At 43.6% G+C, this 14,721-nt stretch overlaps 5 protein-coding genes across 5 annotated transcripts in view; 2 read left to right on the plus strand and 3 right to left on the minus strand.

Moving 5' to 3' along the window:
- Nucleotides 1-14,721, plus strand: part of LOC126565981 (serine protease snake-like) — a 320,396-nt gene that overhangs the window by 244,569 nt on the left and 61,106 nt on the right. The gene's annotated exons all lie outside the window — the stretch shown is intronic.
- On the minus strand, nucleotides 1,100-2,245 carry LOC126566070 (uncharacterized). The gene is made up of 2 exons (XM_050223232.1): nucleotides 2,223-2,245; nucleotides 1,100-2,156 (listed from the first exon to the last, which is right to left on the minus strand). Exons 1-2 carry the CDS (start codon nucleotides 2,243-2,245, stop codon nucleotides 1,100-1,102), a joined length of 1,080 nt encoding a protein of 359 aa, XP_050079189.1.
- Nucleotides 5,377-6,501, minus strand: LOC126566086 (leucine-rich repeat-containing protein 4B-like). The gene is made up of 2 exons (XM_050223233.1): nucleotides 6,494-6,501; nucleotides 5,377-6,406 (listed from the first exon to the last, which is right to left on the minus strand). The coding sequence occupies exons 1-2, from the start codon at nucleotides 6,499-6,501 to the stop codon at nucleotides 5,377-5,379; spliced, it is 1,038 nt and encodes a 345-aa protein (XP_050079190.1).
- LOC126566102 (uncharacterized) lies at nucleotides 8,158-9,318 on the plus strand. Its single transcript, XM_050223234.1, has 2 exons — nucleotides 8,158-8,165; nucleotides 8,292-9,318. Exons 1-2 carry the CDS (start codon nucleotides 8,158-8,160, stop codon nucleotides 9,316-9,318), a joined length of 1,035 nt encoding a protein of 344 aa, XP_050079191.1.
- On the minus strand, nucleotides 10,889-12,466 carry LOC126557841 (putative serine protease K12H4.7). The gene is made up of 2 exons (XM_050213744.1): nucleotides 12,042-12,466; nucleotides 10,889-11,975 (listed from the first exon to the last, which is right to left on the minus strand). The coding sequence occupies exons 1-2, from the start codon at nucleotides 12,464-12,466 to the stop codon at nucleotides 10,889-10,891; spliced, it is 1,512 nt and encodes a 503-aa protein (XP_050069701.1).

Raw genomic sequence — 14,721 nt, forward strand, 5'->3', positions numbered from 1 at the left:
ACTCCGGGGTTCCCATCACGTGTCCCGACTTACGCAGGGGTGACGTACGGATAGGTCACCGCACCTTCGAGGCCGTCGAGCATTGATGTTGAGATACGCGCTAGGATGCTGGCTGTCAACCGATCCTTCTACTGTCCGAGGACACAGTTTCACTCAAATTCTTTTTAGGTCCTTCACATGGACAGAGGAGGCGTGGTAGGTTCAAATTGAAATGGTGTGTCGTCTGAAATGGTTGCCAGACGACGGCGCTAGACCGCGAGCGGTTTAGAGGATTTCTGCAGCAGGCCAAGACCGCGAAGCAGTTGTAGCGCCTGATGAGTCAGTAAGTAAGTGGAATTTTGCAGAGGTCTTGATAGTGGATTAGCAGACAACGGTGCTTAATCGTGAGATATAGCGAGGATGGTTCCAGCAGGCCAAGACATCGAGGCGGCTACAGCGGTTAATAGGTAAGTAAATAATACTTGCTTGAAACATTTGGATTATTGTTGTTTAGAAAAACGGTTTTGTGAAGAGATAAATCTAAATTGTGTCTCTGATCATTGCCTTAAGCATAATAACATGTATGTTTATTGTTTTTATCATATGTTTACACTTACTTTTTATTCTGCATAAGACAACATATCCAGCCTACGACAAACAATTTCAAATAAGATTCGCGTGTTGATCAAATAAGTTATTTTTGTTTTGTTCAGAACTTTGGCTTTATTTTTATAAAGTTTTTAGAGCATCATTTTTTTTATATTTTCACGCTGTTGGCCATTTTTAAAAGAGCATAGGCTTTAAGAATTTTATTTATTTATTTATTTTATTTCCAACATAACTGCTCACTGTCACATGGTGCGCGCGTTGCATGTGTTGAGTAAAATTAAAAATTTCACAAGGAATTTCCTTATTCCGAGTATGCTCGGTTACATCAAGAACAAATTTGTGTTCGAAAAATCAGCGAAAACCGCCCGGAATTCCAAGCCGACACAAAAACATTCTTGCAAATCGTAAAATATTGGTTTATTTTTCGTTCCTCAATTGTTCTTCAAACCTTCACCACAAAATCTCCATAATGCACATTCGCAAATGTTACAAACATCCCAGCCACATAAATCTAGACTAAGGAACTAACATACTTTTCCGCCCAATCACAACCGCAACCGGGAGGCTCCTCCGTACTACTGGTATGTTTAGCTCTGTACACCCGGAACACGCCCCATCCTATCACACACACATTAACCACCGACAGCACAATCGATATAACATAGTCCTGCACCTTAAGCATCTCGTGCGTACGATGATAATCATACTCGTATTCAATGACACTTTCGCTCGGAAGAAATTTATCGTGTTCCACCTGTTTCTGCGTAAGAACGGTTGCGATGTTCTTTGCTGCGTCCACATCGAACCAATTACCTTCGAGCAGTATCGCCCGAAGACTGGGAGCGACCGTCAGTAGCGTTTCCGGGTTTAGTTCGTTAATGAGATTGTGCTGCAGATCCAACACCTTCAGGGATGACAGGTTAGCGTTGTCAATATCTAGCTGGCCATAAAATGAATTACGTCTCAAAACTAACCACTCTAGCGAGCCGGGCAGACTGACAAAAGGGATCGTGTCCAACATATTGCTACCCAAATCTAAACCGGACAGTCGATGGAAATTCATTACGGTGGTACCATCCAGGATGCTGATCTTGTTACCGCCCAGAAGCAGTGTTTCAAGGTTAACGAGCGTTTTAAAGCTTTCGATATCATCCATTTCATTGTTTCGCAAATCCAGATACCGTAGTGCATAGGCGGATCCGTTCACTTCCGGTGCGAATACTATTTGGATCGAGTTATCTTGAAAGTCTGCATACTCTAGCTCGAGTGGAATATCGAGCTTCTTTATGCTGGCGAATGTGATTTGAATTGCTCTGGGTCGATGCAGGGCCTGGTGCAGCACTTCATCGTACGTGGTGATAGTTTCCCGAGACACAATCTTCTTATCGGTGGGATAACCAAGCCGAACCTTGTGCACTGTCTCCGGTGCTATCAATGTGGAATGGTTCTCATTCGGTTTGTACAGGAAGTTTGGTACCGAACAGATAAACACTTCCGATCCCGGATCGCACCGATGTTCCCAGAGTGTTTTGGCGTAGTTGGCTGAGGTGATGGTTATTAGAAGTAAACTGCAACAGAACACGACTCGCTAACATTAATCAGCTTATAAAAATACTGCTTTCCAAGATACTCACACAAGACCAAACTCGATCGACATTCTGAACTGGAAGTAAAAAGCAACACAGTCTTAAGATGACAAATATGGTCTTGATCACTTCACAGTTGAGTTGTAACTATTGGGCAGGCCTCGTCCAATATGCAGACTATCCTTCACTGCTTACAACTGTGCTCAAGAATGCACATCACGTTCTTATCACTCGCTGTTGATCATTATTTCTTCGCACTCAATGACGTCTATATGTCCCGTGGAAATTGCTATCAGTGTTTATGCTGGCCTTCCGAATAACCTCAGCTCAGCGTATCGGCTTAGAAATAAGAAAGCCTGCACAAATTCTTGTTGTGTTGGTAGAACTTTACTCTAAAAACGTTAGCTGTCACCCTACCACGATCATGTACCCTTGACAGTGAAGGCTTTTGGATAAGAGAATGTTGGTCACAATGGAATGGTCAAGATAGAGCGAGGTTTCAAAAAAAAAACCCTTAGCCTCTTTCCTTATCAGTGTCGCGCATCGTGCATCAAACGACAGACGACGCCAGTTCGAACGGATGTGATATCATAAGTAGGATGTGTGACGTATGTCGCAGAACGTTCTGTTGCGATCTACATTTCAGTCTTGTTTTACAACCTGCTGTAACAACACACATCGAAACCGGACAGACATGGAGTTTGTTTTGAGGTAATCAGTGATTCTCTAACTCTGTGGGAAGATTCTCATCAAAAGCTCCGCATTACAGGTTCGTTGGCTTGCTGGTGCTTTGCGCGATGTCTTGCGAAGCGTCGGGTGGACGTCGATGTCTCGCCGGTTCGGAGCCGTTTGTCTGCATTCTAAATCGGTTCGACTATGAGCCAGGACAAGATATTCCCGTGTTTGAGCTCCCAGCAGACGTGAAAGCGATACGATTCATAGAACCGTTTTATAATTTACACGACACTCAAAATATTATTCATACGTACGATCGTATACTTCACCGACAGCTAAACTCACCACTAGCCGTCGAACTGACCGGTAGCTACACGGTCGTTGTGCAGGTCCCAGCAAACCTGGAGTATGCAGATTTTTCAGACAACTTTCTCGATCGTTTGGACGTGCCCGTAAATCAATCGTACGCCCTGCGATATCTGGATCTAAACAGCAACTACCGTCTTAGCATCCAGAACATTAGCCGGCTGGTCAATCTGGAAACGTTACACCTATCCGCCTGCAGCATCGAAGCACTTCCGATCGATATGTTCGAAAACTTAAATCGTCTAGCGCATCTGACGCTTGCCGGTAACAGCATACATAAGATCGATCTGGACTGGTTTCCGATGAGCCTCAAGTTGCTACGGTTGGATCAGAATTTTATGACCGAGTTTCACTTTTCCGGAACCAATCGGCTACCGCTGCTGGAAGATTTAAACATCGAATACAACGATTTGACCGAGCTGAACATCAGAGCGCTGGTGGAGGCTGCACCAAGGTTGCGACTCTTCTCCATTGGCCGGAATCCACTAAAGCGAACCAAGCTGAACGATATCGTGAATGAGCTGAACCAGCGAAACATTTCCTACTACAACATGGAACTGACGAATGATCGCGAGTGTGCGGACGGTGAACATTACTATCGGGGCATGTGTATGCCGGATTCTGTGTTCGAACTTAACTGGGTTGAAAAGGTGCAAATTGTACTGTTTATATTGGGCCTAGTAGTGTTGGTGGTTTGTATTGTTTTTGGAGCTATTTACTTGCGGAAGAAATTCTACGCTAGCTAGGTTGTATTTAGAGCTGTCCAGCATAGTTGAATTGCATCAGCGGAAACTTTAAATATTAGTTTCCGGTGATATTAGTTTCAATATAAGTTAAGTATGATAATAAATATATAAAATAAAATTAGTATCTTTCAGATTATCTCAGATAATTATCTTAATTATGAATACTTGGTGTGTTGCTGGCAGGACAAGACCTATAGGAAACCGTATTCAAACCGTCTTCTCAAGTACCGGATTGTCTTTTCGGCTACGACTCAATGAAGTCCAAGGAGGCATAAGTAGGCTAGTCTAGACGTTAACAGCAGTTGGCGCATGCCAACGAAGACATCGCCAATCAACGGATCCTTCTACAAGTTTTGGTGCTTTATGTGCAGAGCTTGATCATCAAAACTGCCGATACTATAAAGGAGGATTTCAGCTACCGCTAACAAACACCTCAATAGCAATACGGCCTGGCCGTCCCTTATGAATAAAAAAAAAAAAAAAAAACAATCACCTCAACATCAAACAATTACAACTATGGTCCCACGATGTCTCGTTGACTTCTGCTGGAGGGAACATCTTCAGCTGTAGTTCAATATTGAAAATTATTGTGTTAATTAGGAAATAGGTTTTATTCGAACTATTCCTAATTTTCATCTGTATTTATCATTTACTGGGTTAGTTACCCTCGTAGCCCAACGTAAGGTGTTAAGTCAAGGCCCGAATAGCTGAATTTAGTAATGATCGTATGCTCTCACAGACAGATCAGGCGCCTTTGACGTTCAGGCTTTTCACAACGATTCTCTTGGGAAGAGGAGCTTGGAGCAGAGGCCTTGCGGTGTACTTCTGAACGACAGGGGCTGATGCGTGATAAAATGCACTTAGTTGTGATCGAATTTTTTTGGCACATAATCGATCAGGAAATAAAGTTTGAACTTCTTCTTCTTCTTAGCTCAAAGACTTCAAGGGCATGTCGGCAACACAATTTTATACTAGCCTGGAAATACTACTTAGTCGGTTAATCAGCTACGGAGGAAGGGTCATTATTGTTAATGTCATGAGAATGGCAACGGTCGGCCCAGTCAGTTTAGTCTTGTCTCGTTTGATTCCAAGTTTAAAATGCGTTAGACAAAGACTATTTCTATGAACATTATCATGTTGATCACTTTCGTTGAAATAAAACCGCCTACACATGATCATCGGTTCATAAATTCACGCGTCATTGTTGCAATCACAAGCGACATCCAAGGGCACCGCATCACTGATAACGCAAGCATCTTTTCGCTAACATTTCTAAAGAACCTGATGCTGAGAAAAACAAAAACTACACAACTCTTTACTCATAAATGGCGTTTGCTTTATTGGAACACTTTCTATAACTCGAGACATCCTTCCTAAACTATCACAATAAACACCAGGCACCAACGAAACCACTTTCAGTAAGCCATCTGCTGCCAAACCCAGCGTACACTTAGCACAAACACACCAACCACCAGCACAGCTATCACTAGAAGAACAATTGCTTTCCAAACTGACCAAACGGCCATACCTGAACCGGCAAAACAAACATCCTCCACGCGATACTCATCATAATCACAATCCACGCTGCCACTACGCTCCATTCCGATGTAGTAAGCCACACTGCGACGCTTCAGCTCCGCAACGATCCGGCTGGCCTCCTGCTTGGCGAACGTGTTGTACGCGATCGGTACCACCTCCAGCGCTGGAAAAGCCGTAAACAGTGCTGCCATATCAAGTGAGGAGAGTGTATTTGTTTCCAGATTAAGCTCCCGCAACCGGGGCAACAAAACACTGGTCAGACTAAGTTCTCGCAGCTCGTTACGCTTCAGCCACAGGACGTTCAGTCCTTTCGGTAGGGTGTGAAAATCAAAGGTATGGAAATTATTATCTCCCAGATACAAATGGGTCAGATTGATCATGCGTGTAAACATGTTCGCCTCCAGTGCAATGATCCGATTGCCTTCCAGATTGAGTGTCTCCAGTTGCACCAGCACGGTGAGATTTTCTACATCCCGTAGGCTATTGTGTGACAGGTCTAGGTAGCGCACTTTGTACGTCTCGGTCGGATCGGTATCGATCACCGAGATAACGTTATCGGTAAAGTCACCCACTATAAGATTGGATGGTATCGCAATCCTTCGGAGCCTGTAGTCACGTATCTGCACAACGGAAGGATTCCGCAGAACGGTGCCATGTAGCGTCAAATCATATCGCTCCAGCTGGTTATGGCCGTTGTAGTAATACCGCTCGAACAGTAACTGCACAGTGCTGACGGTGGACGTATAATTGACGCTCGGTAGTCGATCGGGATGTTTCGCCACGATTTCTGCATCGTACTCCATGTTCCAGATGTTACATACCGTTGGATCTGTTCCTGGTTCGCATCTGTAAACGTAGGCAGAAACTAGCGACCACAGCGTTATCAGCGCCAGCAGCGAGACGTACCTGAAAGATGGAAAACGGGATAAAAACACATCTTTTAATGCCACTTTCGGAAGTGGATCTGGTATTGTATGAATCCTATCTTCGCACCTTCGCATACTGGCTGGGGATAACTGAAAGAACGGGCCACACCGGAAAACGAACCGCAAACTGTTGGTACGATCAACTGACCCAACTGCGTCGTAAGCAGGTTAAGAATTTACTGATAACAGCGCGTTCGGCACGCCGTCGGAGGTTCGTGATCGTCTAAGGAAGAGATTAGTAAATGTGACCTCAGAAGTAAGCTCACATCCGTAATGCTCTAAGCGAACGATGTTGTTGATATGGTTTGCGTATGTTAGTCAACGTTCCTTTTCATTCTGAGAATAATACTCACACTCATAGCTGAAATGCGTTCGTAAAAGAGTGTGTTTGTATGAATGTATATGACCATGTTTTATGAGAATGTCGAATGAATCCATTTCATTCTTCATATTGCACAGTGGAAGTTAAACGCCTTTGGGAACTTCACACGAACTAGAATAATACAGTGTTGGAATTTTGAAAAAAGAGTCGACACCATCCGTTGTTTTAATGAGTGGTTAGGACATTGAACTATCGAACGGAGCCAAGCTTTTCGACTAGCGTATTTCGGTTAGTTACGATCAGGACAACTCTCTTTACCTATGAAATTCGTTGTCCAATAGTTATCCTCATTTGAACTTTGCTGTAAATACGAAATATATGTTTAAACATCCCACCGTTTGCTTCAATATTATTTTAAGAATTCAACAGGAAAAGTCAATTCTTTGTTTTCTTAAGTAATCAACCAAAGTACGTAGATTTTGTGCCAACGTTCCCGGTCTCTAAGCTAAGTGTAATAAGAAAATAAGCTGTCCCAGCTAATAAGCTGTAGCTAATAAGAAAATAAGCTGTCCCAGTAACTCTACCCCAATTTACCCCACATATGGCATCCAAGATCCCACATGGGATGTGAGATACGAGACCCACAACTCAGGGATGGTGGATCCCATCGTTGGATCATTGCTCCGTAGAGAATAGGGATTATCTTACTACGTGCTATCAAATAGCCTCGTAAACCAGCCGGTATTATTCCGGAGGTAGTTAAATCAAGAGAAATAATTCGAGAACCTGTAATCTTGGATCCTGAATCATGGATCATCATTGGATCTAAGCTTCGGGATCCGGGATTTAAGCTCTGGAATCCAGGATCTAAGCTCCAAAATCCGGAATCCGTAACCTGTAGTTCGAGATCTGGGCTCCAGGATGGTATCCAGGGCAACTCATACAACTGATGGGAGAAACTCCACTGTTAGCATTTCCGAAGCATTTTTTTATTTCATCTTCGTCGCTGGTTTTCATTTTACTCCCACTGTGCTTTATGCGGGATAAAATAGATCGAAACCTTAGTTGGCCACTAGCTTACTCCTACTCCTACAATGTTGGTTCATATCAATTACAAACACACTCTTCTAGGAACGCATCTCTGCTATATTTGTGTGCATGAGTGTGAGTATTGTTTTTAGAATAAAAAGGGACGTTGATCGACATAAGCATACCATATCAAAAACATCGCTCGCATAGAGCATTGCGAATGTGAGCTTACGTCCGAGCACATATTTGCTGATTTCTTCCTTGAACGATCACGAACCGCGAACGCGCTATTATCAGTTAGTTCTAAACCAGCTAAGGACTCGGTTTGTCCTCTTGATCGTACGAACAGTTTGTGGATTGCCACGATATCCCCAGCCAGTATGCGAAGGTGCGAATATAGTATAATATAGTATATATTATTCTATATAGTATAATATAGTATTAATGCATTACTGGATCGATTTCCGAGTGTGCAATTAAAATATGTGTTTTTATCTCGTTTTCCATCTTTCAGGTACGTCTCGCTGCTGGCGCTGATAACGCTCTGGCCGCTAGTTTCTGCCTATGTTTACAGATGCGAACCAGGCACAGATCCTACGGTATGTAGCATCTGGAACTTGGAGTACGATGCAGAAATCGTGGTGAAACATCCCGATCGACTACCGAGCGTTAATTATTCGTCCACTGTCAGCACTGTGCAGTTACTGTTCGAGCGGTATTACCACAACGGCCGTAGCCTGTTGGAACGATATGATTTGACGCTTCATGGCACCGTTCTGCGGAATCCTTCCGTTGTGCAGATACGTGACTACCCACTACGGCAGATCGTCTTACCGCCCAATCTTACAGCGGGTGACTTTACCGATAACCACATCTCGGTGATCGAAACCAATCTGAACGAGACGTACGAGGTACGCTACCTAGACCTGTCGCATAACACCATTAGGGATTTAGCAAATTTCACTGTGCTGGTGCAACTAGAGTCACTCAATCTGGAAGGCAATTGGATCACAACGCTGCAGGCGAACATATTTACTCATATGGTCAACCTAACTCATCTGTATCTGGGAGATAATCGGTTCTATAGCTTTGATCTTACCATCCTACCGAAAGGACTGAACGTCCTGTGGTTGAAGCGAAACAGACTGCGAGGACTTAGCATGACCGATGTTTTGTTGCCCCGGTTGCGGGAGCTTAATCTGGAGTCAAATATGCTATCCTCGCTTAACTTGGCACTGTTTACGGCTTTTCCAGCGCTGGAGGTGCTACCGATCGCGTATAACACATTCGCAGAGGAGGAAGCCACCCGCATCATAGCGGAGCTGAAAAGTCGTAGTATAGCTTACTACATCGGAATGGAGCGTGGTGGCATTGTGGATTGTGATTATGATGAGTATCGCGTGGCGGATGTTTGTTTTGCCCCTTCAGGATATAGCGATTGGTCAATTTGGGTAGGAATTGTTCTGATATTGTTAGCTGTGCTGGTAGTTGGTATGTTTGTGCTAAGTGTACGCTGGGTTTGGAAGCAGATGGCTTACTGAAAGTGAATCCGTCTGGTGTTTACTGCGACAGGAAGAATGTCTAGAGATGATAGGCAGGATGTCTGGAGTTGTATAGGTGTTGAGGATCTATACCATCAACAACCAAAAGGCTAAAGGCATGCCATTTCTTGGCATGGTATTTACATACATTTAACGGAACCTCATATATTGTAAACACGGAACCCCCAGTACGAGGCGCTCACTTCAAAGCTCCTACCATGAAACTCCTGTCAATACAATACATTTGTCGGTGCCCTGAGCGGACGCCTACTCCACCCACCGTTAAATCCGCTACTGATGCTTATTGTGATAATTTAGGAAGAATGTTTAGTATTGTAGAAGGTTTCTAACAAACTAAAAGCCATGTATTCGTAAAGAGTGCTCGTATAGCATACGTCATTTGTTAAGCGTTGCAGGAAGTGTTTTAATAAAATAAACGACATATATTCGTGAAGAAGAGTGTAGATTTTTTCACAACAGTAGTGATAGATGCATCATCTGTTGGCACAGCAATAACGCATTTTTTTCTGAAGAAATGCGCTATCAGTGATGCACTACTCTTGAATGCCGCTTATGATTGCAGTAATGACGCGTGAACTTATGATCTGATGATCTGGTGCAGGCGCTTTTTACCATGAAAACGGTCAACATGCTCAATGCTTTTTTCGGACTCGATGGTCGGAATAATAATACTAAGGTACACAGTTATACATGACAATTACAACTCTGCTATGATAGCGAACGATCGGGAACGATTGATGCTGCTGGAACGATTCGAGTAACAACACGCCAGCAGCTGTGACACTTCTAATTGTTCGTTTGAGTTGGATCAAAAAACCTACTAGGTTCGCATCGTTCCTTTTTAGAAAAGAATCTAGTACTGTTCCGAAAAATGGAACATTCCCATCACTACCCAATTTTATGCCTCGATAAAGTGTAATCTATCGTTCAAATAGCATACACACTTACTCCAGATTAGAGGTTTGATGCATAACGCAGATTAAATTCGATGGGAATCACTAGTCATACCATCTTTAACGATGGTACGAAGTAACGTCAGACTGTGCAGGTTTCTCTTCCTTCACGACGTCTTTTCATCCTTCTCCAATCAGCGACAAACCGAATCGAAACTTTTAAATCTCCTAGTTGAAATCGTTTAGCGTTTGGAATTAACTATCCGCCATTTCCACTATCACTCGCGTTTCCGGACCCAAAACCTGTTGGGTTTTTGGCAGAGTAGACTTATTACTGACTAATCTATATATGATATTCCCGCCTTTAAAGCAAAAATACCAGATCCTGCATCTTGCAAAACTACGATAGGATTAAATCCGCAAAATGTGATTCTTCAACAATCCTGTCCGAGAATGGATGGAGCCGTAAGTAGAGTTATTAGTAGAGTAGAGTAATACGATTCCGTACCGAATAAGAGACCTGGTAAAAACTCATAAACTTGAGCAGACCAATAAAAAGAAAAAAAGGTTGCGACCAAGTCCGCCCAAATCTACTCGAAATGGACTTTATTTCTTTAAAACTGTTTCGTTTAGCACAATACGTCATACACGTTCGTTCACACCGGTACCAGTCCTGATCCCTGCCACAGGGCAATGTACTGCTGGATGCTATTCTTAATGATAGCCAACTCGCTCGAGTCTTCCTCGCCGATGGAATAGATTTCCGAGTACAGGAACTCATTCGGCACCACATACGCATAGCTCAGCGGATTGGTGTAGCTCGTGATCGACACCAGACGGTTCGGATCGAGCTCTCCATTCGTAAACAGTACATTCGTCGACCGTGGATCCTGTCCGCCGTAGTGCAGGTTCGTCAACCGCACACCTTCGTAGATAACGGCATCCGATACCCACTCGCCGAATAGTGCCCGGCAAGCCGACAGGAAGAAGTGCATCGTCACGCGATCACCAAACGGCTGCTCGTCCAGATCGGTCGTCCGGAACCAACCGAACTCGGTACAGGCTTGATACTGGGTCTGACGCAATCCAAGGATAGCATTTTCCGGCGCACCCGGTTGCAGTACTAGACCTGCTTCCATGTTCGTATCGAAATCGAATGGATTGCAGTTCAGATTTGCATAGTACTCGTTCAACCAGGCGGCAAGATCATGCAGTGCCGTTTCCTCCGTACTGTTGATCATGGCTTCACAAACATCACGAATCTTATCCGTGGTTTGCACGGCAAGCATCGCTTCCTGGATGGCCAGCTTCAGGTGGAAGAAGAGTGTCTCGACGTCCAGCAGGTTTCCTTGCTCGATCGGTTCACAAGTGTTGAGGAGGGTCGTCACCGTATCTTCCTTGCCTGCATCGATCAGATACTGCGCAGTACGGAAGGCGACCCACAGTAGATTGTAACACTCGTTACCACCGAATCGTCGGATAATTTGACCAATGTCTGCTGCATGCTCCTGGAAATCGAAACTTGCCAGTACGGTTGCTCCTGCACCCCAAGCACCATCGATAATGCTTGGGAAGCGTTGGCGGGCCCAGGTTGCCAGCGCGCCTGCATATCCGGTGCCCATCAAGATCACTTTAGCGTTCGGATCACGCACCACGTTATTGCGCAGATGATCAATCCACTCGATCAGATCCATAAGTGCTTGTTCCGACTTAAGGAAGCGCAGGTTCTCCGTTGAATAGTTTCTAAAGGGAGGGAACAACATAACGATTTAAGCACAACATTATGCAAACCCGGTCACGGATACTTACGGCACCGGCGTGCTAGCTCCATAGTAGCGATGCTCGTTCGTAAACAACCAAGCCCCATCGCGTGCGGCCGTATCGTACAGCAAACCGTGCTCGATGTAGTAAGTCGTCATAGCGAAGTTTCCACCGACGAAAATGAAAATCGGTCCACCCGGTCGGTAAAACTCATCGTTCGAGAAGTAACTAAACTCAAACGTGTCCCTGTTCTGTGGGTTGAAGTGATCAATCTTTGTCCGGAACCGAGCACCGGTTAGCCTTGGATTAGTCGGCACGAAGTCTTGCGGGATAGCTGGCTGTACAAGGTGTCGCTGAAGACCACCAAGAAGGCCTGCACTTTTAGACGCTTCAAGTACACCTTGAGTGGGTGTACATTCTGTCAACGTCACAAACACGAGCACAACAAACGGCAACACACTGGACAGCATCATTTTTGTGAACTTAATCGTCTCGTGGTCGTGTGGAATGTGGCTTATAAAGTGTGTCCAGTGCGGCTTTTTCTTTTGGCCGGTTAATAGATAGGATTGTGCAGCGTGGATTGCAGGTCGTAATGTGTTGATATCGTTATCGGATCGACACTGACCGTACGTCTGATCATTGCACCTAACAGTTGGATGATTTTGTGACATGGAACAGCCGGTTGATAGCATAATTTGACGCTCGATATGATTTATATTCTGTTCCGGTATGAAATTGATTGCGTTGATGTCTTTCCGTGCCGAAACCGCTTCTAGGGATGCAGGTGCAGGTTTTTCGTTCCACTGGCGCTAAAAACTCAACCCAGTATCATAATTTATTGTTGCTCTTCAATATCAAATATTTTTAATCAGATTCTTTATTTCGCTCTTTTATCACAACGGTTATCAAAAGTAGCAATGAAAAGCCACAAAAAAAAAACGAATTCAAAAAATGAATTTGAATAAACGCGCCTTTTCAAATATCGTTCAACTGTCGATCGTTTTGCAAACCGCCTAAAAGTATGCAATTTCGTGTTCGAATCGAAAGCATAGCAAACTTCTGTCAACATTATGCGTACAACAGTTCCGTCGCGATATTTGCATTTGTGGTTGTTTTGGTGTTTTGGTACATAGTTTTGTTAAAATTGTGCTTATTGTGACTCAAAGGCAAGTTAGTGCACGTTATATTGTGTGGTTTAGAGCTAAAGTGTGTGTTTCATGTTGTGTGCCACCCGAGAAAAGCGCAAATAGTTCGAGTGTTTGCATATAATCACAACATGAAAGCTAACCTCAATTCTCGATGTGTCCCTCTAGTGCTGTGGCATTTTCCGATTACCGGAAGAAAGTATGCCTCCTGTAAGGAAAGTGTTTTGTGTAGTCGCTTAATTGGCTTGCTAGTATCATTGTAAAGGTAGAAACAATCTTTCCCTTTAGTGTTTCAAGCGTACAAACATCCGAACGGAACGCAGGAGCCACGCGCACTGCGTATGCACAGCTACTACTGCTGCTAAAATCTTAAGCTTGACTAAGTCTAAAGGCGCGTTTAGACGTGTTGCAGATTATGAGGGCTCGTTTCTTTTCGTTACGCACTGTTATGAGGCAAAGCTTGGACGTAAGAAAGGTATGTAATTTCGCTTATAATTTCACGTGATATTTTCTTTATTCTGTATAAATTACGCCCGCCGGTTATAATTTTTTGAAAGGTCAATACACAATTCTTCTTATACTTTCACAAATCGCCTCGAGTCAGTTACAGCTTAGTGCATTTTATATTCGAATGAGTAAGACCTGGTGACCCAGAGTTACCATACTTCTGTTCCATATCATATACAAAACAATCTTGCATGATTGGTTGAGGTTTTAATTTCTCTCTAAAAAGTAATTTACTTTTTACACGAGTTTTTACACTAATGACCTGACCTGGGCGAAGGTTCTCTGTTGATTCTGGGCCCCTTGGGGCCGATCACTCTGCGTACCGTTAAAATCGCCACCGCTATGCCAAACCACAAAACACAACATAAAGGATTCGCATCAGAATAATGATCTACAGTTCTACTGACCAGCTCAGGCCGGTTAAGATAAGTGGCGTAAATGAAGGGAATATTAGACACTGAAATTTTTCGCACCCTTTTCGCACTTCTATTTGAAAAAGTCAGCTCTTCTATCCTCTCAAATTAAAAATTTAAATTTATTACATGAAATTTCCATATCAAAGAGCAAAAACAGCTTTGTAAAATTTGTTGTGGAAATATATAAATATTATCGCAATACTATAGAAGATTAGAATCTCACAGTTGCAGTTTTTCAGATTCTAGCTTGTGAGCTGTAATTCCATCTATTGTATAATCTTAATATACATACGCGTGCGTAATTCTTGCCATTTTATGTCTCTTCTTCCCTATCGAAAGTCGTCCGAACGCAACATTACGGCAATTATCAAATACGCGCCAATTGTTCTGCTTGTGTAAACGTTCATAAACTAATAACATCCACCGATAACTGGACACTAATCGTGTTAGGTTAAATTTGATAACGTCAGTTATCTTGCTGACCACGAACGGAAGTAATGGGCAGTGTGAATTGCCTGCGGGAACCTTCACGAACGATATCCGTGTGTTTGTAGATCGTTCCTCTCTTAAACCCGACGCGGCACGGCCTAACCGCTTCAAGACATTGAATACCTTGATGCACCTGGCACGGGACTGCGTTTTGGGACCGATTCAAAAGGG

The sequence above is a fragment of the Anopheles maculipalpis genome, chromosome 2RL (genome assembly GCF_943734695.1).
Source record: "Anopheles maculipalpis chromosome 2RL, idAnoMacuDA_375_x, whole genome shotgun sequence".
In the NCBI taxonomy this organism is placed as follows: Eukaryota; Metazoa; Arthropoda; class Insecta; order Diptera; family Culicidae; genus Anopheles; species Anopheles maculipalpis.

Bases quoted from the DNA above. Each gene is read 5' to 3' on its own strand.
- LOC126566070 (XM_050223232.1), bottom strand. From the start codon at position 2,245: ATGTCGATCGAGTTTGGTCTTGT. The intron at 2,157-2,222 runs GTGAGTATCTTG...GTTCTGTTGCAG, and splicing joins TCGATCGAGTTTGGTCTTGT to TTTACTTCTAATAACCATCA.
- LOC126557841 (XM_050213744.1), bottom strand. From the start codon at position 12,466: ATGATGCTGTCCAGTGTGTTGCCGTTTGTTGTGCTCGTGTTTGTGACG. The intron at 11,976-12,041 runs GTAAGTATCCGT...CCCTCCCTTTAG, and splicing joins GGAGCTAGCACGCCGGTGCC to AAACTATTCAACGGAGAACC.